The 27,887-nt window shown below is 39.8% G+C and overlaps 1 protein-coding gene and 58 non-coding genes across 59 annotated transcripts; 33 read left to right on the top strand and 26 right to left on the bottom strand.

The window, feature by feature from the left end:
• Positions 1 to 542: 542 nt before the first annotated feature.
• Positions 543 to 616, bottom strand: Trnar-ucu (transfer RNA arginine (anticodon UCU)). The gene has a single exon. It is a non-coding gene; the product is annotated as a tRNA-Arg (tRNA).
• Positions 617 to 626: 10 nt separating this feature from the next.
• Positions 627 to 698, bottom strand: Trnaa-ugc (transfer RNA alanine (anticodon UGC)). The gene has a single exon. It is a non-coding gene; the product is annotated as a tRNA-Ala (tRNA).
• A 519-nt stretch (positions 699 to 1,217) lies between these two features.
• Positions 1,218 to 1,300, top strand: Trnal-cag (transfer RNA leucine (anticodon CAG)). The gene has a single exon. It is a non-coding gene; the product is annotated as a tRNA-Leu (tRNA).
• A 545-nt stretch (positions 1,301 to 1,845) lies between these two features.
• Trnaw-cca (transfer RNA tryptophan (anticodon CCA)) lies at positions 1,846 to 1,917 on the top strand. The gene has a single exon. It is a non-coding gene; the product is annotated as a tRNA-Trp (tRNA).
• A 671-nt stretch (positions 1,918 to 2,588) lies between these two features.
• Trnar-ucu (transfer RNA arginine (anticodon UCU)) lies at positions 2,589 to 2,662 on the bottom strand. Its single transcript has one exon. It is a non-coding gene; the product is annotated as a tRNA-Arg (tRNA).
• Positions 2,663 to 2,672: 10 nt separating this feature from the next.
• Positions 2,673 to 2,744, bottom strand: Trnaa-ugc (transfer RNA alanine (anticodon UGC)). Its single transcript has one exon. It is a non-coding gene; the product is annotated as a tRNA-Ala (tRNA).
• A 585-nt stretch (positions 2,745 to 3,329) lies between these two features.
• Positions 3,330 to 3,412, top strand: Trnal-cag (transfer RNA leucine (anticodon CAG)). Its single transcript has one exon. It is a non-coding gene; the product is annotated as a tRNA-Leu (tRNA).
• A 283-nt stretch (positions 3,413 to 3,695) lies between these two features.
• Trnar-ucu (transfer RNA arginine (anticodon UCU)) lies at positions 3,696 to 3,769 on the bottom strand. The gene has a single exon. It is a non-coding gene; the product is annotated as a tRNA-Arg (tRNA).
• A 188-nt stretch (positions 3,770 to 3,957) lies between these two features.
• Trnaw-cca (transfer RNA tryptophan (anticodon CCA)) lies at positions 3,958 to 4,029 on the top strand. The gene has a single exon. It is a non-coding gene; the product is annotated as a tRNA-Trp (tRNA).
• Positions 4,030 to 4,439: 410 nt separating this feature from the next.
• Trnal-cag (transfer RNA leucine (anticodon CAG)) lies at positions 4,440 to 4,522 on the top strand. The gene has a single exon. It is a non-coding gene; the product is annotated as a tRNA-Leu (tRNA).
• A 368-nt stretch (positions 4,523 to 4,890) lies between these two features.
• Trnaa-ugc (transfer RNA alanine (anticodon UGC)) lies at positions 4,891 to 4,962 on the bottom strand. The gene has a single exon. It is a non-coding gene; the product is annotated as a tRNA-Ala (tRNA).
• A 106-nt stretch (positions 4,963 to 5,068) lies between these two features.
• Positions 5,069 to 5,140, top strand: Trnaw-cca (transfer RNA tryptophan (anticodon CCA)). Its single transcript has one exon. It is a non-coding gene; the product is annotated as a tRNA-Trp (tRNA).
• Positions 5,141 to 5,549: 409 nt separating this feature from the next.
• Trnal-cag (transfer RNA leucine (anticodon CAG)) lies at positions 5,550 to 5,632 on the top strand. Its single transcript has one exon. It is a non-coding gene; the product is annotated as a tRNA-Leu (tRNA).
• Positions 5,633 to 6,000: 368 nt separating this feature from the next.
• Trnaa-ugc (transfer RNA alanine (anticodon UGC)) lies at positions 6,001 to 6,072 on the bottom strand. The gene has a single exon. It is a non-coding gene; the product is annotated as a tRNA-Ala (tRNA).
• Positions 6,073 to 6,178: 106 nt separating this feature from the next.
• Trnaw-cca (transfer RNA tryptophan (anticodon CCA)) lies at positions 6,179 to 6,250 on the top strand. The gene has a single exon. It is a non-coding gene; the product is annotated as a tRNA-Trp (tRNA).
• Positions 6,251 to 6,658: 408 nt separating this feature from the next.
• Trnal-cag (transfer RNA leucine (anticodon CAG)) lies at positions 6,659 to 6,742 on the top strand. Its single transcript has one exon. It is a non-coding gene; the product is annotated as a tRNA-Leu (tRNA).
• Positions 6,743 to 7,109: 367 nt separating this feature from the next.
• Trnaa-ugc (transfer RNA alanine (anticodon UGC)) lies at positions 7,110 to 7,181 on the bottom strand. The gene has a single exon. It is a non-coding gene; the product is annotated as a tRNA-Ala (tRNA).
• Positions 7,182 to 7,287: 106 nt separating this feature from the next.
• Trnaw-cca (transfer RNA tryptophan (anticodon CCA)) lies at positions 7,288 to 7,359 on the top strand. Its single transcript has one exon. It is a non-coding gene; the product is annotated as a tRNA-Trp (tRNA).
• A 674-nt stretch (positions 7,360 to 8,033) lies between these two features.
• Trnar-ucu (transfer RNA arginine (anticodon UCU)) lies at positions 8,034 to 8,107 on the bottom strand. Its single transcript has one exon. It is a non-coding gene; the product is annotated as a tRNA-Arg (tRNA).
• A 10-nt stretch (positions 8,108 to 8,117) lies between these two features.
• On the bottom strand, positions 8,118 to 8,189 carry Trnaa-ugc (transfer RNA alanine (anticodon UGC)). Its single transcript has one exon. It is a non-coding gene; the product is annotated as a tRNA-Ala (tRNA).
• A 108-nt stretch (positions 8,190 to 8,297) lies between these two features.
• Positions 8,298 to 8,369, top strand: Trnaw-cca (transfer RNA tryptophan (anticodon CCA)). Its single transcript has one exon. It is a non-coding gene; the product is annotated as a tRNA-Trp (tRNA).
• A 339-nt stretch (positions 8,370 to 8,708) lies between these two features.
• Trnal-cag (transfer RNA leucine (anticodon CAG)) lies at positions 8,709 to 8,791 on the top strand. The gene has a single exon. It is a non-coding gene; the product is annotated as a tRNA-Leu (tRNA).
• Positions 8,792 to 9,159: 368 nt separating this feature from the next.
• On the bottom strand, positions 9,160 to 9,231 carry Trnaa-ugc (transfer RNA alanine (anticodon UGC)). Its single transcript has one exon. It is a non-coding gene; the product is annotated as a tRNA-Ala (tRNA).
• A 106-nt stretch (positions 9,232 to 9,337) lies between these two features.
• Positions 9,338 to 9,409, top strand: Trnaw-cca (transfer RNA tryptophan (anticodon CCA)). The gene has a single exon. It is a non-coding gene; the product is annotated as a tRNA-Trp (tRNA).
• A 410-nt stretch (positions 9,410 to 9,819) lies between these two features.
• On the top strand, positions 9,820 to 9,902 carry Trnal-cag (transfer RNA leucine (anticodon CAG)). The gene has a single exon. It is a non-coding gene; the product is annotated as a tRNA-Leu (tRNA).
• A 370-nt stretch (positions 9,903 to 10,272) lies between these two features.
• On the bottom strand, positions 10,273 to 10,344 carry Trnaa-ugc (transfer RNA alanine (anticodon UGC)). Its single transcript has one exon. It is a non-coding gene; the product is annotated as a tRNA-Ala (tRNA).
• Positions 10,345 to 10,450: 106 nt separating this feature from the next.
• Positions 10,451 to 10,522, top strand: Trnaw-cca (transfer RNA tryptophan (anticodon CCA)). Its single transcript has one exon. It is a non-coding gene; the product is annotated as a tRNA-Trp (tRNA).
• Positions 10,523 to 10,931: 409 nt separating this feature from the next.
• Positions 10,932 to 11,014, top strand: Trnal-cag (transfer RNA leucine (anticodon CAG)). Its single transcript has one exon. It is a non-coding gene; the product is annotated as a tRNA-Leu (tRNA).
• Positions 11,015 to 11,381: 367 nt separating this feature from the next.
• Trnaa-ugc (transfer RNA alanine (anticodon UGC)) lies at positions 11,382 to 11,453 on the bottom strand. Its single transcript has one exon. It is a non-coding gene; the product is annotated as a tRNA-Ala (tRNA).
• Positions 11,454 to 11,559: 106 nt separating this feature from the next.
• On the top strand, positions 11,560 to 11,631 carry Trnaw-cca (transfer RNA tryptophan (anticodon CCA)). The gene has a single exon. It is a non-coding gene; the product is annotated as a tRNA-Trp (tRNA).
• Positions 11,632 to 12,306: 675 nt separating this feature from the next.
• Trnar-ucu (transfer RNA arginine (anticodon UCU)) lies at positions 12,307 to 12,380 on the bottom strand. The gene has a single exon. It is a non-coding gene; the product is annotated as a tRNA-Arg (tRNA).
• A 10-nt stretch (positions 12,381 to 12,390) lies between these two features.
• Trnaa-ugc (transfer RNA alanine (anticodon UGC)) lies at positions 12,391 to 12,462 on the bottom strand. Its single transcript has one exon. It is a non-coding gene; the product is annotated as a tRNA-Ala (tRNA).
• Positions 12,463 to 12,570: 108 nt separating this feature from the next.
• Trnaw-cca (transfer RNA tryptophan (anticodon CCA)) lies at positions 12,571 to 12,642 on the top strand. The gene has a single exon. It is a non-coding gene; the product is annotated as a tRNA-Trp (tRNA).
• Positions 12,643 to 12,982: 340 nt separating this feature from the next.
• On the top strand, positions 12,983 to 13,065 carry Trnal-cag (transfer RNA leucine (anticodon CAG)). The gene has a single exon. It is a non-coding gene; the product is annotated as a tRNA-Leu (tRNA).
• A 366-nt stretch (positions 13,066 to 13,431) lies between these two features.
• Positions 13,432 to 13,503, bottom strand: Trnaa-ugc (transfer RNA alanine (anticodon UGC)). The gene has a single exon. It is a non-coding gene; the product is annotated as a tRNA-Ala (tRNA).
• A 106-nt stretch (positions 13,504 to 13,609) lies between these two features.
• On the top strand, positions 13,610 to 13,681 carry Trnaw-cca (transfer RNA tryptophan (anticodon CCA)). Its single transcript has one exon. It is a non-coding gene; the product is annotated as a tRNA-Trp (tRNA).
• A 410-nt stretch (positions 13,682 to 14,091) lies between these two features.
• On the top strand, positions 14,092 to 14,174 carry Trnal-cag (transfer RNA leucine (anticodon CAG)). Its single transcript has one exon. It is a non-coding gene; the product is annotated as a tRNA-Leu (tRNA).
• A 287-nt stretch (positions 14,175 to 14,461) lies between these two features.
• Positions 14,462 to 14,535, bottom strand: Trnar-ucu (transfer RNA arginine (anticodon UCU)). Its single transcript has one exon. It is a non-coding gene; the product is annotated as a tRNA-Arg (tRNA).
• A 188-nt stretch (positions 14,536 to 14,723) lies between these two features.
• On the top strand, positions 14,724 to 14,795 carry Trnaw-cca (transfer RNA tryptophan (anticodon CCA)). The gene has a single exon. It is a non-coding gene; the product is annotated as a tRNA-Trp (tRNA).
• A 501-nt stretch (positions 14,796 to 15,296) lies between these two features.
• LOC149742222 (uncharacterized) lies at positions 15,297 to 16,719 on the top strand. The gene has a single exon (XM_089885691.1). The coding sequence runs from the start codon at positions 15,355 to 15,357 to the stop codon at positions 16,717 to 16,719; it is 1,365 nt and encodes a 454-aa protein (XP_089741817.1). The 5' UTR covers positions 15,297 to 15,354.
• A 4,106-nt stretch (positions 16,720 to 20,825) lies between these two features.
• Trnar-ucu (transfer RNA arginine (anticodon UCU)) lies at positions 20,826 to 20,899 on the bottom strand. Its single transcript has one exon. It is a non-coding gene; the product is annotated as a tRNA-Arg (tRNA).
• A 10-nt stretch (positions 20,900 to 20,909) lies between these two features.
• On the bottom strand, positions 20,910 to 20,981 carry Trnaa-ugc (transfer RNA alanine (anticodon UGC)). The gene has a single exon. It is a non-coding gene; the product is annotated as a tRNA-Ala (tRNA).
• A 106-nt stretch (positions 20,982 to 21,087) lies between these two features.
• Positions 21,088 to 21,159, top strand: Trnaw-cca (transfer RNA tryptophan (anticodon CCA)). Its single transcript has one exon. It is a non-coding gene; the product is annotated as a tRNA-Trp (tRNA).
• A 410-nt stretch (positions 21,160 to 21,569) lies between these two features.
• On the top strand, positions 21,570 to 21,652 carry Trnal-cag (transfer RNA leucine (anticodon CAG)). Its single transcript has one exon. It is a non-coding gene; the product is annotated as a tRNA-Leu (tRNA).
• A 368-nt stretch (positions 21,653 to 22,020) lies between these two features.
• On the bottom strand, positions 22,021 to 22,092 carry Trnaa-ugc (transfer RNA alanine (anticodon UGC)). Its single transcript has one exon. It is a non-coding gene; the product is annotated as a tRNA-Ala (tRNA).
• Positions 22,093 to 22,198: 106 nt separating this feature from the next.
• Trnaw-cca (transfer RNA tryptophan (anticodon CCA)) lies at positions 22,199 to 22,270 on the top strand. Its single transcript has one exon. It is a non-coding gene; the product is annotated as a tRNA-Trp (tRNA).
• Positions 22,271 to 22,749: 479 nt separating this feature from the next.
• On the top strand, positions 22,750 to 22,832 carry Trnal-cag (transfer RNA leucine (anticodon CAG)). Its single transcript has one exon. It is a non-coding gene; the product is annotated as a tRNA-Leu (tRNA).
• Positions 22,833 to 24,133: 1,301 nt separating this feature from the next.
• Trnar-ucu (transfer RNA arginine (anticodon UCU)) lies at positions 24,134 to 24,207 on the bottom strand. The gene has a single exon. It is a non-coding gene; the product is annotated as a tRNA-Arg (tRNA).
• Positions 24,208 to 24,217: 10 nt separating this feature from the next.
• Positions 24,218 to 24,289, bottom strand: Trnaa-ugc (transfer RNA alanine (anticodon UGC)). Its single transcript has one exon. It is a non-coding gene; the product is annotated as a tRNA-Ala (tRNA).
• A 106-nt stretch (positions 24,290 to 24,395) lies between these two features.
• Positions 24,396 to 24,467, top strand: Trnaw-cca (transfer RNA tryptophan (anticodon CCA)). The gene has a single exon. It is a non-coding gene; the product is annotated as a tRNA-Trp (tRNA).
• Positions 24,468 to 24,806: 339 nt separating this feature from the next.
• On the top strand, positions 24,807 to 24,889 carry Trnal-cag (transfer RNA leucine (anticodon CAG)). Its single transcript has one exon. It is a non-coding gene; the product is annotated as a tRNA-Leu (tRNA).
• A 284-nt stretch (positions 24,890 to 25,173) lies between these two features.
• Trnar-ucu (transfer RNA arginine (anticodon UCU)) lies at positions 25,174 to 25,247 on the bottom strand. Its single transcript has one exon. It is a non-coding gene; the product is annotated as a tRNA-Arg (tRNA).
• Positions 25,248 to 25,257: 10 nt separating this feature from the next.
• On the bottom strand, positions 25,258 to 25,329 carry Trnaa-ugc (transfer RNA alanine (anticodon UGC)). Its single transcript has one exon. It is a non-coding gene; the product is annotated as a tRNA-Ala (tRNA).
• Positions 25,330 to 25,435: 106 nt separating this feature from the next.
• Positions 25,436 to 25,507, top strand: Trnaw-cca (transfer RNA tryptophan (anticodon CCA)). The gene has a single exon. It is a non-coding gene; the product is annotated as a tRNA-Trp (tRNA).
• Positions 25,508 to 26,183: 676 nt separating this feature from the next.
• On the bottom strand, positions 26,184 to 26,257 carry Trnar-ucu (transfer RNA arginine (anticodon UCU)). The gene has a single exon. It is a non-coding gene; the product is annotated as a tRNA-Arg (tRNA).
• Positions 26,258 to 26,267: 10 nt separating this feature from the next.
• Positions 26,268 to 26,339, bottom strand: Trnaa-ugc (transfer RNA alanine (anticodon UGC)). The gene has a single exon. It is a non-coding gene; the product is annotated as a tRNA-Ala (tRNA).
• A 106-nt stretch (positions 26,340 to 26,445) lies between these two features.
• Trnaw-cca (transfer RNA tryptophan (anticodon CCA)) lies at positions 26,446 to 26,517 on the top strand. Its single transcript has one exon. It is a non-coding gene; the product is annotated as a tRNA-Trp (tRNA).
• Positions 26,518 to 26,858: 341 nt separating this feature from the next.
• Trnal-cag (transfer RNA leucine (anticodon CAG)) lies at positions 26,859 to 26,941 on the top strand. The gene has a single exon. It is a non-coding gene; the product is annotated as a tRNA-Leu (tRNA).
• A 546-nt stretch (positions 26,942 to 27,487) lies between these two features.
• On the top strand, positions 27,488 to 27,559 carry Trnaw-cca (transfer RNA tryptophan (anticodon CCA)). Its single transcript has one exon. It is a non-coding gene; the product is annotated as a tRNA-Trp (tRNA).
• The last annotated feature ends 328 nt before the right edge of the window (positions 27,560 to 27,887 follow it).

The following is a 27,887-nucleotide window of genomic DNA, read 5'->3' as shown; positions in this document are numbered from 1 at the left end:
TTGTTTTTTTATCAAAGTAATATTCAAGCATAAATTCGAATCCAGAACCGCTGAATTAGAAGTTCAGGAGATAATTCATTGCGCCAAACAGACGTCTAAACTAGAAATTTCAGGGATTCAACCCGGGGCCTCACACATACAAAATGTAGGCTTGAAATCTGGCTGGATTCCATTTGTTCGAAAAAACAACCTAGATTGCATCTGATTTAAAATAAAAAAGAACGTCTTAATTTTCATCCTTAAGCAATCTGTTACAATTCCCGCTTCGGCACAAACGGCAGAATGGCCGAGTGGTCTAAGGCGCTGCGTTCAGGTCGCAGTCTCCATTGGAGGCGCTAAATTTATAGTGTAAACTCGTCCAGACTTCGTAGATTTCTTCGCTTTGGTGGAAAGATTATATGGCGAAATAGTTGCGCATCCGAGTACAGAGCGAAAAGTTGTGTATTCAAATTATGTCGGGCTTAATCAAGTTTTCACCTTTTCTAGCCCAAAAACTTAATTACTATAAATTTAAATGTGATTAAATTTTATTACAAAACAAACATCCCTGCCGGGACTCGATCCCGGAACCTCTGGATTAGAAGTCCAGCGCGCTAATCCATTGCGCCACAGAGACCATACAAATTTGGAGATGCCGGGGATTGAACCCGGGGCCTCACACATGCAAAGCGTGCGCTCTACCACTGAGCTACATCCCCATTGTTTGCTAGCAATCTCAGGTACCAGTATACCAAACATGCAAGTATTTGAATCGATACTGCTTAATCTCGTCTCTATATCGTTGATTTAATCCTGATCGGTTAAGACTTCGTGGCGCAACGGTAGCGCGTCCGACTCCAGATCGGAAGGTTGCGCGTTCAAATCACGTCGAGGTCACGCTAGTTTGATATTTTAACCTAAATTTTTAAACTTAACCATTCAAGTTTCAAATTTTAATGTCTTGGTTTTTCACCAAAGTAATATTCAAGCCTAAACTCGAATCCAGAACCGCTGAATTAGAAGTTCAGGAGCTAATTCACTGCGCCAAACCGACGACTAAACAATAAATTCCAGGGATTCAACCCGGGGCCTCACACATACAAAATGTAGGCTCGAAATCTGGCTGGATTCCATTTGTTCGAAAAAACAACCTAGATTGCATCTGATTTAAAATAAAAAATAACGTCTTAATTTTCATGCTTAAGCCTGCTGTTACAATTTCCCGCTTGGGCACAAACGGCAGAATGGCCGAGTGGTCTAAGGCGCTGCGTTCAGGTCGCAGTCACCATTGGAGGCGCGGGTTCGAATCCCGCTTCAGTCACAGTTTTCATTTTAAAATTTGCTTCGTAGTTTTGTATGGTTTCATTAGTTGAATTTGGTTTTTGAAGTGTTGCTTATGTAAATTTATAGTGTAAACTCGTCCAGACTTCGTAGATTTCTTCGGTTTGGGGGAAAGATTTTATGGGGAAATAGTTGCGCATCCGAGTACAGAGCGGAAAGTTGTGTATTCAAATTATGTCGGGCTTAATCAAGTTTTTACATTTTCTAGCCCAAAAACTCAATTACTATAATTTTAAATATGATTAAATTTTATTACAAAATAAACATCCCTGCCGGGACTCGAACCTGGAACCTCTGGATTAGAAGTCCAGCGCGCAAATCCATTGCGCCACAGAGACGGTACAAATTTGGAGATGCCGGGGATTGAACCCGGGGCCTCACACATGCAAAGCGTGCGCTCTACCACTGAGCTACATCCCATCGTTTGCTAGCAATCTCAGGTTCCAGTATACCAAACATGCAAGTATTTGAAACGATACTGCTTAATCTCGTCTCTATATCGTTGATTTAATCCCGATCGGTTAAGATTTCGTGGCGCAACGGTAGCGCGTCCGACTCCAGATCGGAAGGTTGCGTGTTCAAATCACGTCGAGGTCACGCTGGTTTGATATTTTAACTTAAATATTTAAACTTAACCATTTAATTTCAAATTTTAATGGCTTGTTACGCTAGTTTTATATTTTAACCTAAATATTTAAACTTAACCATTTAATTGCAAATTTTAATGGCTTGTTTTTTTTATCAAGTAATATTCAAGCATAAATTCGAATCCAGAACCGCTGAATTAGAAGTTCAGGAGCTAATCATTGCGGCAAACAGAGTCTAACTAGAAATTTCAGGGATTCAACCCGGGGCCTCACACATACAAAATGTAGGCTCGAAATCTGGCTGGATTCCATTTGTTCGAAAAAACAACCTAGATTGCATCTGATTTAAAATAAAAAATAACGTCTTAATTTTCATCCTTAAGCAATCTGTTACAATTTCCGCTTGGGCACAAACGGCAGAATGGCCGAGTGGTCTAAGGCGCTGCGTTCAGGTCGCAGTCTCCATTGGAGGCGCTAAATTTATAGTGTAAACTCGTCCAGAATTCGTAGATTTCTTCGCTTTGGTGGAAAGATTATATGGCGAAATAGTTGCGCATCCGAGTACAGAGCGGAAAGTTGTGTATTCAAATTATGTCGGGCTTAATCAAGTTTTTACCTTTTCTAGCCCAAAAACTCAATTACTATAAATTTAAATATGATTAAATTTTATTACAAAACAAACATCCCTGCCGGGACTCGAACCCGGAACCTCTGGATTAGAAGTCCAGCGCGCTAATCCATTGCGCCACAGAGACGATACAAATTTGGAGATGCCGGGGATTTAACCCGGGGCCTCACACATGCAAAGCGTGCGCTCTACCACTGAGCTACATCCCCATCGCTTTCTAGCAATCTCAGGTTCCAGTATACCAAACATGCAAGTATTTGAAACGATACTGCTTAATCTCGTCTCTATATCGTTGATTTAATCCCGATCGGTTAAGACTTCGTGGCGCAACGGTAGCGCGTCCGACTCCAGATCGGAAGGTTGGGTGTTCAAATCACGTCGAGGTCACGCTGGTTTGATATTTTAACTTAAATATTTAAACTTAACCATTTAATATCAAATTTTAATGGCTTGTTACGCTAGTTTTATATTTTAACCTAAATATTTAAACTTAACCATTTAATTTCAAATTTAATGGCTTGTTTTTTTTATCAAAGTAATATTCAAGCATAAATTCGAATTCAGAACCGCTGAATTAGAAGTTCAGGAGCTAATTCATTGCGCCAAACAGACGTCTAAACTAGAAATGTCAGGGATTCAACCCGGGGCCTCACACATACAAAATGTAGGCTCGAATCTGGCTGGATTCCATTTGTTCGAAAAAACAACCTAGATTGCATCTGATTTAAAATAAAAAATAACGTCTTAATTTTCATCCTTAAGCAATCTGTTACAATTCCCGCTTGGGCACAAACGGCAGAATGGCCGAGTGGTCTAAGGCGCTGCGTTCAGGTCGCAGTCTCCATTGGAGGCGCGGGTTCGAATCCCGCTTCTGTCACAGTGTTCATTATAAAATTTGCTTCGTAGTTTTGTATGGTTTCATTAGTTGAATTTGGTTTTTGAAGAGTTGCTTAAGTAAATTTATAGTGTAAACTCGTCCAGACTTCGTAGATTTCTTCGGTTTGGGGGAAAGATTATATGGGGAAATAGTGCGCATCCGAGTACAGAGCGGAAAGTTGTGTATTCAAATTATGTCGGGCTTAATCAAGTTTTTACCTTTTCTAGCCAAAAACTCAATTACTATTAATTTTAAATATGATTAAATTTTATTACAAAATAAACATTCCTGCCGGGACTCGAACCCGGAACCTCTGGATTAGAAGTCCAGCGCGCTAATCCATTGCGCCACAGAGACGATACAACTTTGGAGATGCCGGGGATTTAACCGGGGGCCTCACACATGCAAAGCGTGCGCTCTACCACTGAGCTACATCCCCATCGCTTTCTAGCAATCTCAGGTTCCAGTATACCAAACATGCAAGTATTTGAAACGATACTGCTTAAACTCGTCTCTATATCGTTGATTTAATCCCGATCGGTTAAGACTTCGTGGCGCAACGGTAACGCGTCCGACTCCAGATCGGAAGGTTGCGTGTTCAAATCACGTCGAGGTCACGCTGGTTTGATATTTTAACTTAAATATTTAAACTTAACCATTTAATTTCAAATTTTAATGGCTTGTTACGCTAGTTTTATATTTTAACCTAAATATTTAAACTTAACCATTTAATTTCAAATTTTAATGGCTTGTTTTTTTTATCAAAGTAATATTCAAGCATAAATTCGAATTCAGAACCGCTGAATTAGAAGTTCAGGAGCTAATTCATTGCGCCAAACAGACGTCTAAACTAGAAAATTTCAGGGATTCAACCCGGGGCCTCACACATACAAAATGTAGGCTCGAAATCTGGCTGGATTCCATTTGTACGAAAAAACAACCTAGATTGCATCTGATTTAAAATAAAAAATAACGTCTTAATTTTTATCCTTAAGCAATCTGTTACAATTCCCGCTTGGGCACAAACGGCAGAATGGCCGAGTGGTCTAAGGCGCTGCGTTCAGGTCGCAGTCTCCATTGGAGGCGCGGGTTCGAATCCCGCTTCTGTCACAGTGTTCATTATAAAATTTGCTTCGTAGTTTTGTATGGTTTCATTAGTTGAATTTGGTTTTTGAAGAGTTGCTTAAGTAAATTTATAGTGTAAACTCGTCCAGACTTCGTAGATTTCTTCGGTTTGGGGGAAAGATTATATGGGGAAATAGTTGCGCATCCGAGTACAGAGCGGAAAGTTGTGTATTCAAATTATGTCGGGCTTAATCAAGTTTTTACCTTTTCTAGCCCAAAAACTCAATTACTATAATTTTAAATATGATTAAATTTTATTACAAAATAAACATCCCTGCCGGGACTCGAACCCGGAACCTTTGGATTAGAAGTCCAGCGCGCTAATTCATTGCGCCACAGAGACGATACAAATTTGGAGATGCCGGGGATTGAACCCGGGGCCTCACACATGCAAAGCGTGCGCTCTACCACTGAGCTACATCCCCATCGCTTTCTAGCAATCTCAGGTTCCAGTATACCAAACAGGCAAGTATTTGAAATGATACTGCTTAAACTCGTCTCTATATGGTTGATTTAATCCCGATCGGTTAAGACTTCGTGGCGCAACGGTAGCGCGTCCGACTCCAGATCGGAAGGTTGCGTGTTCAAATCACGTCGAGGTCACGCTGGTTTAATATTTTAACTTAAATATTTAAACTTAACCATTTAATTTCAAATTTTAATGGCTTGTTACGCTAGTTTTATATTTTAACTTAAATATTTAAACTTAACCATTTAATTTCAAATTTTAATGGCTTGTTTTTTTTATCAAAGTAATATTCAAGCATAAATTCGAATCCAGAACCGCTGAATTAGAAGTTCAGGAGCTAATTCATTGCGCCAAACAGACGTCTAAACTAGAAATTTCAGGGATTCAACCCGGGGCCTCACACATACAAAATGTAGGCTCGAAATCTCGCTGGATTCCATTTGTTCGAAAAAACAACCTAGATTGCATCTGATTTAAAATAAAAAATAACGTCTTAATTTTTATCCTTAAGCAATCTGTTACAATTCCCGCTTGGGCACAAACGGCAGAATGGCCGAGTGGTCTAAGGCGCTGCGTTCAGGTCGCAGTCTCCATTGGAGGCGCGGGTTCGAATCCCGCTTCTGTCACAGTGTTCATTATACAATTTGCTTCGTAGTTTTGTGTGGTTTCATTAGTTGAATTTGGTTTTTGAAGTGTTGCTTAAGTAAATTTATAGTGTAAACTCGTCCAGACTTCGTAGATTTCTTCGGTTTGGGGGAAAGATTATATGGGGAAATAGTTTGCGCATCGAGTACAGAGCGGAAAGTTGTGTATTCAAATTATGTCGGGCTTAATTAAGTTTTTACCTTTTCTAGCCCAAAAACTCAATTACTATAACTTTAAATATGATTAAATTTTATTACAAAATAAACATCCCTGCCGGGACTCGAACCCGCAACCTTTGGATTAGAAGTCCAGCGGGCTAATTCATTGCGCCACAGAGACGATACAAATTTGGAGATGCCGGGGATTGAACCCGGGGCCTCACACATGCAAAGCGTGCGCTCTACCACTGAGCTACATCCCCATCGCTTTCTAGCAATCTCAGGTTCCAGTATACCAAACATGCAAGTATTTGAAACGATACTGCTTATACTCGTCTCTGTATGGTTAATTTAATCCCGATCGGTTAAGACTTCGTGGCGCAACGGTAGCGCGTCCGACTCCAGATCGGAAGGTTGCGTGTTCAAATCACGTCTAGGTCACGCTGGTTTGATATTTTAAATTAAATATTTAAACTTAACCATTTAATTTCAAATTTTAATGGCTTGTTACGCTAGTTTTATATTTTAACTTAAATATTTAAACTTAACCATTTAATTTCAAATTTTAATGGCTTGTTTTTTTTATCAAAGTAATATTCAAGCATAAATTCGAATCCAGAACCGCTGAATTAGAAGTTCAGGAGCTAATTCATTGCGCCAAACAGACGTCTAAACTAGAAATTTCAGGGATTCAACCCGGGGCCTCACACATACAAAATGTAGGCTCGAAATCTCGCTGGATTCCATTTGTTCGAAAAAACAACCTAGATTGCATCTGATTTAAAATAAAAATAACGTCTTAATTTTTATCCTTAAGCAATCTGTTACAATTCCCGCTTGGGCACAAACGGCAGAATGGCCGAGTGGTCTAAGGCGCTGCGTTCAGGTCGCAGTCTCCATTGGAGGCGCGGGTTTCGAATCCCGCTTCTGTCACAGTGTTCATTATACAATTGCTTCGTAGTTTTGTGTGGTTTCATTAGTTGAATTTGGTTTTTGAAGTGTTGCTTAAGTAAATTTATAGTGTAAACTCGTCCAGACTTCGTAGATTTCTTCGGTTTGGGGGAAAGATTATATGGGGAAATAGTTGCGCATCCGAGTACAGAGCGGAAAGTTGTGTATTCAAATTATGTCGGGCTTAATTAAGTTTTTTACCTTTTCTAGCCCAAAACTCAATTACTATAACTTTAAATATGATTAAATTTTATTACAAAATAAACATCCCTGCCGGGACTCGAACCCGCAACCTTTGGATTAGAAGTCCAGCGCGCTAATTCATTGCGCCACAGAGACGATACAAATTTGGAGATGCCGGGGATTGAACCCGGGGCCTCACACATGCAAAGCGTGCGCTCTACCACTGAGCTACATCCCCATCGCTTTCTAGCAATCTCAGGTTCCAGTATACCAAACATGCAAGTATTTGAAACGATACTGCTTATACTCGTCTCTGTATGGTTTAATTTAATCCCGATCGTTAAGACTTCGTGGCGCAACGGTAGCGCGTCCGACTCCAGATCGGAAGGTTGCGTGTTCAAATCACGTCTAGGTCACGCTGGTTTGATATTTTAAATTAAATATTTAAACTTAACCATTTAATTTCAAATTTTAATGGCTTGTTACGCTAGTTTTATATTTTAACTTAAATATTTAAACTTAACCATTTAATTTCAAATTTTAATGGCTTGTTTTTTTTATCAAAGTAATATTCAAGCATAAATTCGAATCCAGAACCGCTGAATTAGAAGTTCAGGAGCTAATTCATTGCGCCAAACAGACGTCTAAACTAGAAATGTCAGGGATTCAACCCGGGGCCTCACACATACAAAATGTAGGCTCGAAATCTGGCTGGATTCCATTTGTTCGAAAAAACAACCTAGATTGCATCTGATTTAAAATAAAAAATAACGTCTTAATTTTCATCTTTAAGCAATCTGTTACAATTTCCCGCTTGGGCACAAACGGCAGAATGGCCGAGTGGTCTAAGGCGCTGCGTTCAGGTCGCAGTCTCCATTGGAGGCGCTAAATTTATAGTGTAAACTCGTCCAGACTTCGTAGATTTCTTCGCTTGGGTGGAAAGATTATATGGCGAAATAGTGCGCATCGAGTACAGAGCGGAAAGTTGTGTATTCAAATTATGTCGGGCTTAATCAAGTTTTTACCTTTTCTAGCACAAAAACTCAATTACTATAATTTTAAATATGATTAAATTTTATTACAAAATAAACATCCCTGCCGGGACTCGAACCCGGAACCTCTGGATTAGAAGTCCAGCGCGCTAATCCATTGCGCCACAGAGACCATACAAATTTGGAGATGCCGGGGATTGAACCCGGGGCCTCACACATGCAAAGCGTGCGCTCTACCACTGAGCTACATCCCCATCGCTTTCTAGCAATCTCAGGTTCCAGTATACCAAACATGCAAGTATTTGAAACGATACTGCTTAATCTCGTCTCTATATATCGTTGATTTAATCCCGATCGGTTAAGACTTCGTGGCGCAACGGTAGCGCGTCCGACTCCAGATCGGAAGGTTGCGTGTTCAAATCACGTCGAGGTCACGCTAGTTTGATATTTTAACCTAAATATTTAAACTTCACCATTTAAGTTTCAAATTTTAATGCCTTGGTTTTTCACCAAAGTAATATTCAAGCCTAAACTCGAATCCAGAACCGCTGAATTAGAAGTTCAGGAGCTAATTCATTGCGCCAAACAGACGTCTAAACTAGAAATTTCAGGGATTTAACCCGGGGCCTCACACATACAAAATGTAGGCTCGAAATCTGGCTGGATTCCATTTGTTCGAAAAAACAACCTAGATTGCATCTGATTTAAAATAAAAAATAACGTCTTAATTTTATCCTTAAGCAATCTGTTACAATTCCCGCTTGGGCACAAACGGCAGAATGGCCGAGTGGTCTAAGGCGCTGCGTTCAGGTCGCAGTCTCCATTGGAGGCGCGGATTCGAATCCCGCTTCTGCCACAGTGTTCATTATACAATTTGCTTCGTAGTTTTGTGTGGTTTCATTAGTTGAATTTGGTTTTTGAAGTGTTGCTTAAGTAAATTTATAGTGTAAACTCGTCCAGACTTCGTAGATTTCTTCGGTTTAGGGGAAAGATTATATGGGGAAATAGTTGCGCATCCGAGTACAGAGCGGAAAGTTGTGTATTCAAATTATGTCGGGCTTAATAAAGTTTTTACCTTTTCTAGCCCAAAAACTCAATTACTATAACTTTAAATATGATTAAATTTTATTACAAAATAAACATCCCTGCCGGGACTCGAACCCGGAACCTTTGGATTAGAAGTCCAGCGCGTTAATTCATTGCGCCACAGAGACGATACAAATTTGGAGATGCCGGGGATTGAACCCGGGGCCTCACACATGCAAAGCGTGCGCTCTACCACTGAGCTACATCCCCATCGCTTTCTAGCAATCTCAGGTTCCAGTATACCAAACATGCAAGTATTTGAAACGATACTGCTTAAACTCGTCTCTATATGGTTGATTTAATCCCGATCGGTTAAGACTTCGTGGCGCAACGGTAGCGCGTCCGACTCCAGATCGGAAGGTTGCGTGTTCAAATCACGTCGAGGTCACGCTGGTTTGATATTTTAACTTAAATATTTAAACTTAACCATTTAATTTCAAATTTTAATGGCTTGTTACGCTAGTTTTATATTTTAACTTAAATATTCAAATTTAACCATTTAATTTCAAATTTTAATGGCTTGTTTTTTTTTATCAAAGTAATATTCAAGCATAAATTCGAATCCAGAACCGCTGAATTAGAAGTTCAGGAGCTAATTCATTGCGCCAAACAGACGTCTAAACTAGAAATTTCAGGGATTCAACCCGGGGCCTCACACATACAAAATGTAGGCTCGAAATCTGGCTGGATTCCATTTGTTCGAAAAAACAACCTAGATTGCATCTGATTTAAAATAAAAAATAACGTCTTAATTTTTATCCTTAAGCAATCTGTTACAATTCCCGCTTGGGCACAAACGGCAGAATGGCCGAGTGGTCTAAGGCGCTGCGTTCAGGTCGCAGTCTCCATTGGAGGCGCGGATTCGAATCCCGCTTCTGCCACAGTGTTCATTATACAATTTGCTTCGTAGTTTTGTGTGGTTTCATTAGTTGAATTTGGTTTTTGAAGTGTTGCTTAAGTAAATTTATATAGTGTAAACTCGTCCAGACTTCGTAGATTTCTTCGGTTTAGGGGAAAGATTATATGGGGAAATAGTTGCGCATCCGAGTACAGAGCGGAAAGTTGTGTATTCAAATTATGTCGGGCTTAATAAAGTTTTTACCTTTTCTAGCCCAAAAACTCAATTACTATAACTTTAAATATGATTAAATTTTATTACAAAATAAACATCCCTGCCGGGACTCGAACCCGGAACCTTTGGATTAGAAGTCCAGCGCGTTAATTCATTGCGCCACAGAGACGATACAAATTTGGAGATGCCGGGGATTGAACCCGGGGCCTCACACATGCAAAGCGTGCGCTCTACCACTGAGCTACATCCCCATCGCTTTCTAGCAATCTCAGGTTCCAGTATACCAAACATGCAAGTATTTGAAACGATACTGCTTAAACTCGTCTCTATATGGTTGATTTAATCCCGATCGGTTAAGACTTCGTGGCGCAACGGTAGCGCGTCCGACTCCAGATCGGAAGGTTGCGTGTTCAAATCACGTCGAGGTCACGCTGGTTTGATATTTTAACTTAAATATTTAAACTTAACCATTTAATTTCAAATTTTAATGGCTTGTTACGCTAGTTTTATATTTTAACTTAAATATTCAAATTTAACCATTTAATTTCAAATTTTAATGGCTTGTTTTTTTTATCAAAGTAATATTCAAGCATAAATTCGAATCCAGAACCGCTGAATTAGAAGTTCAGGAGCTAATTCATTGCGCCAAACAGACGTCTAAACTAGAAATTTCAGGGATTCAACCCGGGGCCTCACACATACAAAATGTAGGCTCGAAATCTGGCTGGATTCCATTTGTTCGAAAAAACAACCTAGATTGCATCTGATTTAAAATAAAAAATAACGTCTTAATTTTTATCCTTAAGCAATCTGTTACAATTCCCGCTTGGGCACAAACGGCAGAATGGCCGAGTGGTCTAAGGCGCTGCGTTCAGGTCGCAGTCTCCATTGGAGGCGCGGATTCGAATCCCGCTTCTGCCACAGTGTTCATTATACAATTTGCTTCGTAGTTTGTGTGGTTTCATTAGTTGAATTTGGTTTTTGAAGTGTTGCTTAAGTAAATTTATAGTGTAAACTCGTCCAGACTTCGTAGATTTCTTCGGTTTAGGGGAAAGATTATATGGGGAAATAGTTGCGCATCCGAGTACAGAGCGGAAAGTTGTGTATTCAAATTATGTCGGGCTTAATAAAGTTTTTACCTTTTCTAGCCCAAAAACTCAATTACTATAACTTTAAATATGATTAAATTTTATTACAAAATAAACATCCCTGCCGGGACTCGAACCCGGAACCTTTGGATTAGAAGTCCAGCGCGTTAATTCATTGCGCCACAGAGACGATACAAATTTGGAGATGCCGGGGATTGAACCCGGGGCCTCACACATGCAAAGCGTGCGCTCTACCACTGAGCTACATCCCCATCGCTTTCTAGCAATCTCAGGTTCCAGTATACCAAACATGCAAGTATTTGAAACGATACTGCTTAAACTCGTCTCTATATGGTTGATTTAATCCCGATCGGTTAAGACTTCGTGGCGCAACGGTAGCGCGTCCGACTCCAGATCGGAAGGTTGCGTGTTCAAATCACGTCGAGGTCACGCTGGTTTGATATTTTAACTTAAATATTTAAACTTAACCATTTAATTTCAAATTTTATGGCTTGTTACGCTAGTTTTATATTTTAACTTAAATATTCAAATTTAACCATTTAATTTCAAATTTTAATGGCTTGTTTTTTTTATCAAAGTAATATTCAAGCATAAATTCGAATCCAGAACCGCTGAATTAGAAGTTCAGGAGCTAATTCATTGCGCCAAACAGACGTCTAAACTAGAAATTTCAGGGATTCAACCCGGGGCCTCACACATACAAAATGTAGGCTCGAAATCTGGCTGGATTCCATTTGTTCGAAAAAACAACCTAGATTGCATCCGATTTAAAATAAAAAATAACGTCTTAATTTTCATCTTTAAGCAATCTGTTACAATTTCCCGCTTGGGCACAAACGGCAGAATGGCCGAGTGGTCTAAGGCGCTGCGTTCAGGTCGCAGTCTCCATTGGAGGCGCTAAATTTATAGTGTAAACTCGTCCAGACTTCGTAGATTTCTTCGCTTTGGTGGAAAGATTATATGGCGAAATAGTTGCGCATCCGAGTACAGAGCGGAAAGTTGTGTATTCAAATTATGTCGGGCTTAATCAAGTTTTTACCTTTTCTAGCCCAAAAACTCAATTACTATAATTTTAAATATGATTAAATTTTATTACAAAATAAACATCCCTGCCGGGACTCGAACCCGGAACCTCTGGATTAGAAGTCCAGCGCGCTAATCCATTGCGCCACAGAGACCATACAAATTTGGAGATGCCGGGGATTGAACCCGGGGCCTCACACATGCAAAGCGTGCGCTCTACCACTGAGCTACATCCCCATCGCTTTCTAGCAATCTCAGGTTCCAGTATACCAAACATGCAAGTATTTGAAACGATACTGCTTAATCTCGTCTGTATATATCGTTGATTTAATCCCGATCGGTTAAGACTTCGTGGCGCAACGGTAGCGCGTCCGACTCCAGATCGGAAGGTTGCGTGTTCAAATCACGTCGAGGTCACGCTAGTTTGATATTTTAACCTAAATATTTAAACTTAACCATTTAAGTTTCAAATTTTAATGCCTTGGTTTTTCACCAAAGTAATATTCAAGCCTAAACTCGAATCCAGAACCGCTGAATTAGAAGTTCAGGAGCTAATTCATTGCGCCAAACAGACGTCTAAACTAGAAATTTCAGGGATTTAACCCGGGGCCTCACACATACAAAATGTAGGCTCGAAATCTGGCTGGATTCCATTTGTTCGAAAAAACAACCTAGATTGCATCTGATTTAAAATAAAAAATAACGTCTTAATTTTTATCCTTAAGCAATCTGTTACAATTCCCGCTTGGGCACAAACGGCAGAATGGCCGAGTGGTCTAAGGCGCTGCGTTCAGGTCGCAGTCTCCATTGGAGGCGCGGATTCGAATCCCGCTTCTGCCACAGTGTTCATTATACAATTTGCTTCGTAGTTTTGTGTGGTTTCATTAGTTGAATTTGGTTTTTGAAGTGTTGCTTAAGTAAATTTATAGTGTAAACTCGTCCAGACTTCGTAGATTTCTTCGGTTTAGGGGAAAGATTATGGGGAAATAGTTGCGCATCCGAGTACAGAGCGGAAAGTTGTGTATTCAAATTATGTCGGGCTTAATTAAGTTTTTACCTTTTCTAGCCCAAAAACTCAATTACTATAACTTTAAATATGATTAAATTTTATTACAAAATAAACATCCCTGCCGGGACTCGAACCCGGAACCTTTGGATTAGAAGTCCAGCGCGTTAATTCATTGCGCCACAGAGACGATACAAATTTGGAGATGCCGGGGATTGAACCCGGGGCCTCACACATGCAAAGCGTGCGCTCTACCACTGAGCTACATCCCCATCGCTTTCTAGCAATCTCAGGTTCCAGTATACCAAACATGCAAGTATTTGAAACGATACTGCTTAAACTCGTCTCTATATGGTTGATTTAATCCCGATCGGTTAAGACTTCGTGGCGCAACGGTAGCGCGTCCGACTCCAGATCGGAAGGTTGCGTGTTCAAATCACGTCGAGGTCACGCTGGTTTGATATTTTAACTTAAATATTTAAACTTAACCATTTAATTTCAAATTTTAATGGCTTGTTACGCTAGTTTTATATTTTAACTTAAATATTCAAATTTAACCATTTAATTTCAAATTTTAATGGCTTGTTTTTTTTATCAAAGTAATATTCAAGCATAAATTCGAATCCAGAACCGCTGAATTAGAAGTTCAGGAGCTAATTCATTGCGCCAAACAGACGTCTAAACTAGAAATTTCAGGGATTCAACCCGGGGCCTCACACATACAAAATGTAGGCTCGAAATCTGGCTGGATTCCATTTGTTCGAAAAAACAACCTAGATTGCATCCGATTTAAAATAAAAAATAACGTCTTAATTTTCATCTTTAAGCAATCTGTTACAATTTCCCGCTTGGGCACAAACGGCAGAATGGCCGAGTGGTCTAAGGCGCTGCGTTCAGGTCGCAGTCTCCATTGGAGGCGCGTGTTCGAATCCCGCTTCTGTCACAGTGTTCATTATAAAATTTGCTTTCGTAGTTTGTATGGTTTCATTAGTTGAATTTGGTTTTTGAAGTGTTGTTTAAGTAAATTTATAGTGTAAACTCGTCCAGACTTCGTAGATTTCTTCGGTTTGGGGGAAAGAATATATGGGGAAATATAGTTGCGCATCCGAGTACAGAGCGGAAAGTTGTGTATTCAAATTATGTCGGGCTTAATCAAGTTTTTACCTTTTCTAGCACAAAAACTCAAATTACTATAACTTTAAATATGATTAAATTTTATTACAAAACAAACATCCCTGCCGGGACTCGAACCCGGAACCTCTGGATTAGAAGTCCAGCGCGCTAATCCATTGCGCCACAGAGACGATACAAATTTAGAGATGCCGGGGATTGAACCCGGGGCCTCACACATGCAAAGCGAGCGCTCTACCACTGAGCTACATCCCCATCGCTTTCTAGCAATCTCAGGTTCCATTATACCAAACATGCAAGTATTTGAAACGATACTGCTTAAACTCGTCTCTACATGGTTGATTTAATCCCGATAGGTTAAAACTTCGTGGCGCAACGGTAGCGCGTCCGACTCCAGATCGGAAGGTTGCGTGTTCAAATCACGTCGAGGTCACGCTGGTTTGATATTTTAACTTAAATATTAAAACTTAACCATTTAATTTCAAATTTTAATGGCTTGTTACGCTAGTTTTATATTTTAACTTAAATATTTAAACTTAACCATTTAATTTCAAATTTTAATGGCTTGTTTTTTTTATCAAAGTAATATTCAAGCATAAATTCGAATCCAGAACCGCTGAATTAGAAGTTCAGGAGCTAATTCATTGCGCCAAGCAGACGTCTAAACTAGAAATGTCAGGGATTCAACCCGGGGCCTCACACATACAAAATGTAGGCTCGAAATCTGGCTGGATACCATTTGTTCGAAAAAACAACCTAGATTGCATCTGATTTAAAATAAAAAATAACGTCTTAATTTTCATCTTTAAGCAATCTATTACAATTTCCCGCTTGGGCACAAACGGCAGAATGGCCGAGTGGTCTAAGGCGCTGCGTTCAGGTCGCAGTCTCCATTGGAGGCGCTAAATTTATAGTGTAAACTCGTCCAGACTTCGTAGATTTCTTCGCTTTCATTCTACGTTAGCGCTCGTAGCGAGCGGACACCAAAGGGCATGGATAAAGGTCCAAGCTTTGCGCAAGTTGTGCACCAAAAGGGTGGAGGTTATTTGAAGAGACCCACCTGCCTTAGCTTCAAAACTAAGGATCAATGCAAAAGAGAAGATGTTATCAAAATCATAGAAAAAGAAAAATTTTCAGTTAAAAATTTGATCGGAATCACGGAAAGAAAAGGAAACCTAATAGATGTCACATGCACTACGAGAAAAGCTGTATTGGATTTGTACGAATTACTGATCAAAGTAGATGCACTATACTCGGTGAGACTTTATGAGTCAGATAAAGTGAACGTGGCGGTAGGATGGGTGCCAATACCTTTCCCTAATGAGGTCATTAAATCCGAATTCCAGAACAGATGCGGAGAAGTTAAGCATATTCAACATAGAAAGGACAGAAATGGCTTACTAACAGGAATGCGAATTCTCACACTGGATAGGGCCGATATTGAAAAAAACCCAATCCCAAGCTATATTACCATTAACAACTACGAGTTCTACTGCACGTATAACGGGCAACAGATAACGTGTAAGTATTGCACAAAATCTGGACACAAGCAACAAAACTGCCCTAAAAGGAAACAAGACTATCCAAAGCTTATCAATAAAAGAAACGAGAAAAACCAAGAAGACGCCGAATGCCCCGAAACCGATAAGAGTGGTAGCAAATTGTCCGCCGCAGGAGGAGAAATAAAGGAGAGAAGCAAGCAGAATGGAGAACAACTCGACCACAGCACCACTGCCGCTTCCGGCGAAAGTAACAACCTAAAACCAATACTACCTGATAAAAATCAAAACATCGAAATGGAACCAATGCCTAAAGTTTCAAGGAAACGCCAGGAAAGAAGTCCAACCGAAATTAACCTCCACCAAGCAAAGTCGATAAGCCTCAGCGAACTTAAAATACCAGTTTCATGTCCAAAATGTGAGGAAGAGAGCTATGTAACAGACCAAAACACCAACTTCTTCTGCTGGAAATGTTCATCGGAATTTAGAATTGCGACAGCGTGCTGCAACGATAACGATAAATTTCTTGTCCCGAACAAGGAGGTAACAACCAACTGCTCCACCTGCCACCTACCAATGAGAAAAATGCCCTGCTGCCACACATTTCAACCGGAGTTTCAGACCGATGAAGGAACATTCGAATGCATACAGTGCAAAAGGTACTCAATGACTTGTATATGTAAAACAGTAAATTCTATCCCAAAACGAACCATGACATCTAACTGTACTAATAATGCCTGCAATGCTACACTAGTCCACTGTAGCTGCGGGAAAAAAACGTGTCAAAATCTAGAACCGGACAAACCGTATCAGTGCGAATGTGGTTTCGAGTACGAATACGATATTTATATAGGGTAGAACGTTCTTAATGCCTCTTAGTTTAATCACATACAATGTTGCAGGGTTGCAAAACCCTCGGAAACGACGCAGTATTTTTTATTTTCTACGCCAAAAAAAGTTTGATACTATTTGCCTGCAAGAGACGCACACAACAGCATCATGTCTCAGGCAATGGGAATTAGAATGGGGTGGAGAAATCTTAGCCTCACATGGCTCAACTAAAAGCAAAGGAGTCGCGGTTTTGTTTTCAAAAAAACTGTCTTACTCAAAACAAGACGTATGTGTCGATAACTTCGGACGATATATAATCATGAACCTCGAAATAACTGACCAGCGGTTAACGCTATGTAATGTCTATGGACCAAACCAAGACAGCCCTCAGTTTTACGGCAACCTATTTACGCTATTAACAAAAAGACAAGCGGAAAGCGGGATAGAAAACTGTATTATATCCGGTGACTTTAACTGTGTCCTTAATGATAAATTAGACAAAACCGGCGGGAGAGAAAAACACGGGAACCGGCGCGCAAAAACTACCATATTACAGGCAATGAATGACCTCGAGCTATACGACGTGTTCCGCATCAAACATCCAAACTCTAAGCAATACACCCGCATGCAAAAACGCCCGCACACGGCGAGTCGGCTTGACTTTGTTCTCGCCACAAGCGAAATATTACAAAAGACCACTCAAATCCAAATTGTTCCAAGCACGCAGTCGGACCATTGTATCGTCAAACTTGTACTCAACCTTGATAAAATACCCAGGGGCAGAGGCTACTGGAAAATGAATACGTCCTTGCTAGAAGATGCAAAATTCGTCGAAAACACTAAAAAATGGATCGCGGAATTTCTGATAAACAACGACAATGGTGCCGTATCCCCCCAAGTTCTCTGGGAAGCACTAAAATGTAATATACGGGGCTATATTATCAAATACGCCTCCGAAAATAACAAAAAAATAAAAGCTAGACAGACAAACCTAGAAAATAAACTCGCGGATCTTCAAAACCTACCCCAACCTCACGATGAGTGCACGATGGGTAAAATTGTACAAACTCAAGAACAATACGACGATATTATCGAAAGCTACAGTAAGAGCGCAATAGTCCGAAGCAGGGTTCGATGGGCAGAATATGGGGGTAAAAATAACGCCTATTTTCTTAATCTAGAAAAACGTAGGATGGAGAAAAAGGCCATTAATAGACTAAATTCAAATGCCAATATAGAAACGGACCAGCAGGCTATTTTACGGCTCCTAAAAGAATATTTTGAAACCTTGTATAGCTCAAGTAATAACCCGGGCCGCACGAGCAAAAGTAAAATAAAAGAGTATACAAACAGCTTAATGTGTCCAAGACTCGACGCGGAAAAAGCAAACGAATGTGAGGGTAAACTGACCGTCGGCAAATGCTACGAAGCGCTAAAGACTATGCAAAACAACAAATCTCCCGGATTAGACGGTTTTCCGGCCGAATTTTACAAAGTATTCTGGAATGAAATAAATTCCACATTAGTCAACGCATTTAACCATGCATTTGAAAAAGGTGCTTTCTCTGGTCAAATGAATTGGGGGTCGTAACTCTAATTCCTAAACCTGAAAAAGACCTTTTGTACCCAGAAAACTACCGGCCAATTACATTATTAAACGCTGACTATAAAATAGCCGCAAAAGCAATTAACAACCGTATAAAAAACGTACTCACTACAATTATAGCCCCTGAACAGACGGGGTTTATAAAAGGAAGATACATAGGAGACAACATTAGAACTCTTTTTAACGTCTGGGATCACACCACTGATCAAGGCTTGCATGGAGCCCTCTTGTTTTTAGACATACGTAAAGCCTTTGACTCAGTAAATTGGGACTTTGTTAACGCAGCATGTTCTAGTTTTGGCTTTGGGAAAGATCTGTCGAGATGGATAAGAACTTTTTATGTTGACGCAAAATGCCTAATTATTAACAACAACCACATGTCTACTCCATTTAGAGTTGAAAGAGGCGTGCGACAGGGAGACCCCTTGTCCCCTTCTCTATTTTTTGTTGGCCATAGAATTTCTGTCACTAGCAATTAAAAGAAATAAAAGCGTAAAGGGAATCCCAATTGTCTCACAAGACATTAAAATCTCACTTTTTGCGGATGACGCGCTGCTATTTTTGGATGGTTCAGAAAAAGCTTTCGTGCAGCATTTGCAGAAGCAACAGAATTCGGGAACCACTCGGGCTGCAAAATTAATATCGCGAAATCCAATGCCATGTATATAGGTAAAAAACAACCTAACTCCCTCACCACCTCTCTTCGCAAGTCTTTTCTTGGCCAAACACGTTTATAAAATACCTCGGGGTTAAAATCCCAGTAAATAGGAACAAAACCAACTTGTTTACAATTAATTTTGAATCAATAGGAAAGGAAATTCAAGCTGTAACTAAGCCTTGGCTGGCAAGGTCACTTTCATTACTAGGGCGAGTTACGATTATTAAAGCCCTAGCGATACCAAAGCTACTCTACAAACTTAGCGTGTTGCCGGTCAGTCTACCCAAACAATTTTTCAAAGAAATTAAAAGAAAACTGTTTACATTTTTGTGGGGCTCCAACTGGGAGAGAGTAGGAAGAAAAACACTATGCAGTAACATAAAAGAGGGGCCTGGAAATGATAGACCTGGAGGCGTACGCAAAATCAATACGCTTCTCTTGGATACGAAAACTACTAGATACAAATCACGAATCGCATTGGAAAAATATTGAAACTAAAATTACCTCCCTAAATACCATGATTTGTGTAGCCGCCTCCGATTTAAAACTTACGCATAAGGAAATCACCAAACAAACGCCTCTCTCGACATTCTGGTCATCGATCGAATTGTGGAGAGAATGTGTCTCCCAATTTTGGCCCCAGGACAAAGTTTACAATTGCGCTATTTGGCTAAACAAAAAAGTTCTTTTCAAACGGAAACCGATCGCCTACGAAAATTTTATAAAATCTGGTATATTAATGTACCAACAAATCATAGACAACAACTCGGACTATTGCAGCTTTAAAATATTATGCGAAAAGTATACGTTGACAAACAACAATCAAAACCACGCGGACTACCAGCGCCTTATTGCAGCCATTCCAACAACTTGGGAAACGTATACGACGGACAGACCGGAACGAAAAACTGCCATCGACAGACTAAGGAAGGGGATAAGCGACAATTTGCCTTCAGCCAAAAACGCATACGAATATTTTGTATCTCCCAATAAACAAAAGCCGACCAAACAACAAAATAAATGGGAAGTAACCTTACAACGGGGACCTCTGAACTGGTCAGAAATTTACAAAAACTTATACGACTGTACGTTTGAAACGAAGCTGCGCTCCTTTCAAGTTAAAATTAATCTGAGAGCCATCGTCCTAAACGATAAGCTCCATGGCTTCGGGATTATTGAGACTGATGTGTGCACTTTTTGCGGTGTAAACAAAAAAAACAATATACCATCTATTTTGTGAATGTAACATGTCCAGGTATACTGGGAAAGCGTCAGTGCCTGGATGGACAGTGTTTTGTGCCATAAAACAATTATAAGCAATACCGTAAAGCTCTTCGGAATTCACAATGATTGCTTTGAAAAATGTGTTTTAAATTTAATGAATTGCATGCTTGTAGTTGCCAGATTTGTTATATACAAATGTCGGATTCAAAACTTGAAGCCAAATATAGAAATGTTTATCTATGCAATGAATCGCAGCAGGGCCAATGAAAAGGCTGTTGCAATAAAACATAACAAGTTATTGCAATACAAACTGAAGTGGAACGCAAACTTGCGTTAATTTTAAGTATCGTTTGTTCGCTACAATCGTTTTCGTTACAATTTGTCGCTGTTGTGTTATTATCACTATCGTGTTGTAAACTTTATATGCAAAAAAAAAAAAAAAAAAAAAAAAAAAAAAAAAAAAAAAAAAAATAGATTTCTTCGCTTTGGTGGAAAGATTATGTGGCGAAATAGTTGCGCATCCGAGTACAGAGCGGAAAGTTGTGTATTCAAATTATGTCGGGCTTAATCAAGTTTTTACCTTTTCTAGCCCAAAAACTCAATTACTATAAATTTAAATATGATTAAATTTTATTACAAAACAAACATCCCTGCCGGGACTCGAACCCGGAACCTCTGGATTAGAAGTCCAGCGCGCTAATCCATTGCGCCACAGAGACGATACAAATTTGGAGATGCCGGGGATTGAACCCGGGGCCTCACACATGCAAAGCGTGCGCTCTACCACTGAGCTACATCCCCATTGCTTTCTAGCAATCTCAGGTTCCAGTATACCAAACATGCAAGTATTTGAAACGATACTGCTTAAACTCGTCTCTATATGGTTGATTTAATCCCGATCGGTTAAGACTTCGTGGCGCAACGGTAGCGCGTCCGACTCCAGATCGGAAGGTTGCGTGTTCAAATCACGTCGAGGTCACGCTGGTTTGATATTTTAACTGTAATATTTAAACTTAACCATTTAATTTCAAATTTTAATGGCTTGTTACGCTAGTTTTATATTTTAACTTAAATATTTAAATTTAACCATTTAATTTCAAATTTTAATTGCTTGTTTTTTTTATCAAAGTAATATTCAAGCATAAATTCGAATCCAGAACCGCTGAATTAGAAGTTCAGGAGCTAATTCATTGCGCCAAACAGACGTCTAAACTAGAAATTTCAGGGATTCAACCCGGGGCCTCACACATACAAAATGTAGGCTCGAAATCTGGCTGGATTCCATTTGTTCGAAAAAACAACCTAGATTGCATCTGATTTAAAATAAAAAATAACGTCTTAATTTTCATCTTTAAGCAATCTGTTACAATTTCCCGCTTGGGCACAAACGGCAGAATGGCCGAGTGGTCTAAGGCGCTGCGTTCAGGTCGCAGTCTCCATTGGAGGCGCGGGTTCGAATCCCGCTTCTGCCACAGTGTTCATTATACAATTTGCTTCGTAGTTTTGTGTGGTTTCATTAGTTGAATTTGGTTTTTGAAGTGTTGCTTAAGTAAATTTATAGTGTAAACTCGTCCAGACTTCGTAGATTTCTTCGGTTTGGGGGAAAGATTATATGGGGAAATAGTTGCGCATCCGAGTACAGAGCGGAAAGTTGTGTATTCAAATTATGTCGGGCTTAATTAAGTTTTTACCTTTTCTAGCCCAAAAACTCAATTACTATAACTTTAAATATGATTAAATTTTATTACAAAATAAACATCCCTGCCGGGACTCGAACCCGGAACCTTTGGATTAGAAGTCCAGCGCGCTAATTCATTGCGCCACAGAGACGATACAAATTTGGAGATGCCGGGTATTGAACCCGGGGCCTCACACATGCAAAGCGTGCGCTCTACCACTGAGCTACATCCCCATCGCTTTCTAGCAATCTCAGGTTCCAGTATACCAAACATGCAAGTATTTGAAACGATACTGCTTAAACTCGTCTCTATATGGTTGATTTAATCCCGATCGGTTAAGACTTCGTGGCGCAACGGTAGCGCGTCCGACTCCAGATCGGAAGGTTGCGTGTTCAAATCACGTCGAGGTCACGCTGGTTTGATATTTTAACTTAAATATTTAAACTTAACCATTTAATTTCAAATTTTAATGGCTTGTTACGCTAGTTTTATATTTTAACTTAAATATTTAAATTTAACCATTTAATTTCAAATTTTAATGGCTTGTTACGCTAGTTTTATATTTTAACTTAAATATTTAAATTTAACCATTTAATTTCAAATTTTAATGGCTTGTTTTTTTTATCAAAGTAATATTCAAGCATAAATTCGAATCCAGAACCGCTGAATTAGAAGTTCAGGAGCTAATTCATTGCGCCAAACAGACGTCTAAACTAGAAATTTCAGGGATTCAACCCGGGCCTCACACATACAAAAATGTAGGCTCGAAATCTGGCTGGATTCCATTTGTTCGAAAAAACAACCTAGATTGCATCTGATTTAAAATAAAAAATAACGTCTTAATTTTCATCTTTAAGCAATCTGTTACAATTTCCCGCTTGGGCACAAACGGCAGAATGGCCGAGTGGTCTAAGGCGCTGCGTTCAGGTCGCAGTCTCCATTGGAGGCGCGGGCTCGAATCCCGCTTCTGCCACAGTGTTCATTATACAATTTGCTTCGTAGTTTTGTGTGGTTTCATTAGTTGAATTTGGTTTTTGAAGTGTTGCTTAAGTAAATTTATAGTGTAAACTCGTCCAGACTTCGTAGATTTCTTCGGTTTGGGGGAAAGATTATATGGGGAAATAGTTGCGCATCCGAGTACAGAGCGGAAAGTTGTGTATTCAAATTATGTCGGGCTTAATTAAGTTTTTACCTTTTCTAGCCCAAAAAACTCAATTACTATAAACTTTAAATATGATTAAATTTTATTACAAAATAAAACATCCCTGCCGGGACTCGAACCCGGAACCTTTGGATTAGAAGTCCAGCGCGCTAATTCATTGCGCCACAGAGACGATACAAATTTGGAGATGCCGGGGATTGAACCCGGGGCCTCACACATGCAAAAGCGTGCGCTCTCTACCACTGAGAGCTACATCCCCATCGCTTTCTAGCAATCTCAGGTTCCAGTATACCAAACATGCAAGTATTTGAAACGATACTGCTTAAACTCGTCTCTATATATGGTTGATTTAATCCCGATCGGTTAAGACTTCGTGGCGCAACGGTAGCGCGTCCGACTCCAGATCGGAAGGTTCGTGTTCAAATCACGTCGAGGTCACGCTGGTTTGATATTTTAACTTAAATATTTAAACTTAACCATTTAATTTCAAATTTTATGGCTTGTTACGCTAGTTTTATATTTTAACTTAAATATTTAAATTTAACCATTTAATTTCAAATTTTAATGGCTTGTTTTTTTTATCAAAGTAATATTCAAGCATAAATTCGAATCCAGAACCGCTGAATTAGAAGTTCAGGAGCTAATTCATTGCGCCAAACAGACGTCTAAACTAGAAATTTCAGGGATTCAACCCGGGGCCTCACACATACAAAATGTAGGCTCGAAATCTGGCTGGATTCCATTTGTTCGAAAAAACAACCTAGATTGCATCTGATTTAAAATAAAAAATAACGTCTTAATTTTCATCTTTAAGCAATCTGTTACAATTTCCCGCTTGGGCACAAACGGCAGAATGGCCGAGTGGTCTAAGGCGCTGCGTTCAGGTCGCAGTCTCCATTGGAGGCGCTAAATTTATAGTGTAAACTCGTCCAGACTTCGTAGATTTCTTCGCTTTGGTGGAAAGATTATATGGCGAAATAGTTGCGCATCCGAGTACAGAGCGGAAAGTTTGTGTATTCAAATTATGTCTGGCTTAATCAAGTTTACCTTTTCTAGCCCAAAAACTCAATTACTATAATTTTAAATATGATTAAATTTTATTACAAAATAAACATCCCTGCCGGGACTCGAACCCGGAACCTCTGGATTAGAAGTCCAGCGCGCTAATCCATTGCGCCACAGAGACGATACAAATTTGGAGATGCCGGGGATTGAACCCGGGGCCTCACACATGCAAAGCGTGCGCTCTACCACTGAGCTACATCCCCATCGCTTTCTAACAATCTCAGGTTCCAGTATACCAAACATGCAAGTATTTGAAACGATACTGCTTAATCTCGTCTCTATATCGTTGATTTAATCCCGATCGGTTAAGACTTCGTGGCGCAACGGTAGCGCGTCCGACTCCAGATCGGAAGGTTGCGTGTTCAAATCACGTCGAGGTCACGCTAGTTTGATTTTTAACCTAAATATTTAAACTTAACCATTTAAGTTTCAAATTTTAATGCCTTGGTTTTTCACCAAAGTAATATTCAAGCCTAAACTCGAATCCAGAACCGCTAAATTAGAAGTTCAGGAGCTAATTCATTGCGCCAAACAGACGTCTAAACTAGAAATTTCAGGGATTCAACCCGGGGCCTCACACATACAAATGTAGGCTCGAAATCTGGCTGGATTCCATTTGTTCGAAAAAACAACCTAGATTGCATCTGATTTAAAATAAAAAATAACGTCTTAATTTTCATCTTTAAGCAATCTGTTACAATTTCCCGCTTGGGCACAAACGGCAGAATGGCCGAGTGGTCTAAGGCGCTGCGTTCAGGTCGCAGTCTCCATTGGAGGCGCGTGTTCGAATCCCGCTTCTGTCACAGTGTTCATTATAAAATTTGCTTCGTAGTTTTGTATGGTTTCATTAGTTGAATTTGGTTTTTGAAGTGTTGTTTAAGTAAATTTATAGTGTAAACTCGTCCAGACTTCGTAGATTTCTTCGGTTTGGGGGAAAGATTATATGGGGAAATAGTTGCGCATCCGAGTACAGAGCGGAAAGTTGTGTATTCAAATTATGTCGGGCTTAATCAAGTTTTTACCTTTTCTAGCACAAAAACTCAATTACTATAACTTTAAATATGATTAAATTTTATTACAAAATAAACATCCCTGCCGGGACTCGAACCCGGAACCTCTGGATTAGAAGTCCAGCGCGCTAATCCATTGCGCCACAGAGACGATACAAATTTGGAGATGCCGGGGATTGAACCCGGGGCCTCACACATGCAAAGCGTGCGCCCTACCACTGAGCTACATCCCCATCGCTTTCTAGCAATCTCAGGTTCCATTATACCAAACATGCAAGTATTTGAAACGATACTGCTTAAACTCCTCTCTACATGGTTGATTTAATCCCGATCGGTTAAAACTTCGTGGCGCAACGGTAGCGCGTCCGACTCCAGATCGGAAGGTTGCGTGTTCAAATCACGTCGAGGTCACGCTGGTTTGATATTTTAACTTAAATATTAAAACTTAACCATTTAATTTCAAATTTTAATGGCTTGTTACGCTAGTTTTATATTTTAACTTAAATATTTAAACTTAACCATTTAATTTCAAATTTTAATGGCTTGTTTTTTTTATCAAAGTAATATTCAAGCATAAATTCGAATCCAGAACCGCTGAATTAGAAGTTCAGGAGATAATTCATTGCGCCAAGCAGACGTCTAAACTAGAAATGTCAGGGATTCAACCCGGGGCCTCACACATACAAAATGTAGGCTCGAAATCTGGCTGGATACCATTTGTTCGAAAAAACAACCTAGATTGCATCTGACTTAAAATAAAAAATAACGTCTTAATTTTCATCTTTAAGCAATCTGTTACAATTTCCCGCTTGGGCACAAACGGCAGAATGGCCGAGTGGTCTAAGGCGCTGCGTTCAGGTCGCAGTCTCCATTGGAGGCGCTAAATTTATAGTGTAAACTCGTCCAGACTTCGTAGATTTCTTCGCTTTGGTGGAAAGATTATATGGCGAAATAGTTGCGCATCCGAGTACAGAGCGGAAAGTTGTGTATTCAAATTATGTCGGGCTTAATCAAGTTTTTACCTTTTCTAGCCCAAAAACTCAATTACTATAAATTTAAATATGATTAAATTTTATTACAAAACAAACATCCCTGCCGGGACTCGATCCCGGAACCTCTGGATTAGAAGTCCAGCGCGCTAATCCATTGCGCCACAGAGACGATACAAATTTGGAGATGCCGGGGATTGAACCCGGGGCCTCACACATGCAAAGCGTGCGCTCTACCACTGAGCTACATCCCCATTGTTTGCTAGCAATCTCAGGTTCCAGTATACCAAACATGCAAGTATTTGAATCGATACTGCTTAATCTCGTCTCTATATCGTTGATTTAATCCCGATCGGTTAAGACTTCGTGGCGCAACGGTAGCGCGTCCGACTCCAGATCGGAAGGTTGCGTGTTCAAATCACGTCGAGGTCATGCTAGTTTGATATTTTAACCTAAATTTTTAAACTTAACCATTTAAGTTTCAAATTTTAATGCCTTGGTTTTTCACCAAAGTAATATTCAAGCCTAAACTCGAATCCAGAACCGCTGAATTAGAAGTTCAGGAGCTAATTCACTGCGCCAAACAGACGTCTAAACAATAAATTCCAGGGATTCAACCCGGGGCCTCACACATACAAAATGTAGGCTCGAAATCTGGCTGGATTCCATTTGTTCGAAAAAACAACCTAGATTGCATCTGATTTAAAATATAAAATAACGTCTTAATTTTCATGCTTAAGCCTGCTGTTACAATTTCCCGCTTGGGCACAAACGGCAGAATGGCCGAGTGGTCTAAGGCGCTACGTTCAGGTCGCAGTCACCATTGGGGGCGCGGGTTCGAATCCCGCTTCAGTCACAGTTTTCATTTTAAAATTTGCTTCGTAGTTTTGTATGGTTTCATTAGTTGAATTTGGTTTTTGAAGTGTTGCTTATGTAAATTTATAGTGTAAACTCGTCCAGACTTCGTAGATTTCTTCGGTTTGGGGGAAAGATTTTATGGGGAAATAGTTGCGCATCCGAGTACAGAGCGGAAAGTTGTGTATTCAAATTATGTCGGGCTTAATCAAGTTTTTACCTTTTCTAGCCCAAAAACTCAATTACTATAATTTTAAATATGATTAAATTTTATTACAAAATAAACATCCCTGCCGGGACTCGAACCTGGAACCTCTGGATTAGAAGTCCAGCGCGCAAATCCATTGCGCCACAGAGACGATACAAATTTGGAGATGCCGAGGATTGAACCCGGGGCATCACACATGCAAAGCGTGCGCTCTACCACTGAGCTACATCCCCATCGTTTGCTAGCAATCTCAGGTTCCAGTATACCAAACATGCAAGTATTTGAAACGATACTGCTTAATCTCGTCTCTATATCGTTGATTTAATCCCGATCGTTTAAGACTTCGTGGCGCAACGGTAGCGCGTCCGACTCCAGATCGGAAGGTTGCGTGTTCAAATCACGTCGAGGTCACGCTGGTTTGATATTTTAACTTAAATATTTAAACTTAACCATTTAAGTTTCAAATTTTAATGGCTTGGTTTTTCATCAAGGTAATATTCAAGCCTAAACTCGAATCCAGAACCGCTGAATTAGAAGTTCAGGAGCTAATTCATTGCGCCAAACAGACGTCTAAACTAGAAATTTCAGGGATTCAACCCGGGGCCTCACACATACAAAATGTAGGCTCGAAATCTGGCTGGATTCCATTTGTTCGAAAAAACAACCTAGATTGCATCTGATTTAAAATAAAAAATAACGTCTTAATTTTCATCCTTAAGCAATCTGTTACAATTCCCGC

This window comes from Ciona robusta, chromosome 1 (genome assembly GCF_009617815.1).
Source record: "Ciona robusta chromosome 1, ASM961781v2".
In the NCBI taxonomy this organism is placed as follows: Eukaryota; Metazoa; Chordata; class Ascidiacea; order Phlebobranchia; family Cionidae; genus Ciona; species Ciona robusta.
The sequence above is the reverse complement of the archived record's forward strand: the minus strand, read 5'-3'. Positions and strand labels throughout refer to the sequence as shown.

Bases quoted from the DNA above. Each gene is read 5' to 3' on its own strand.
- LOC149742222 (XM_089885691.1), top strand. From the start codon at position 15,355: ATGGATAAAGGTCCAAGCTTTGCGCAAGTTGTGCACCAAAAGGGTGGA.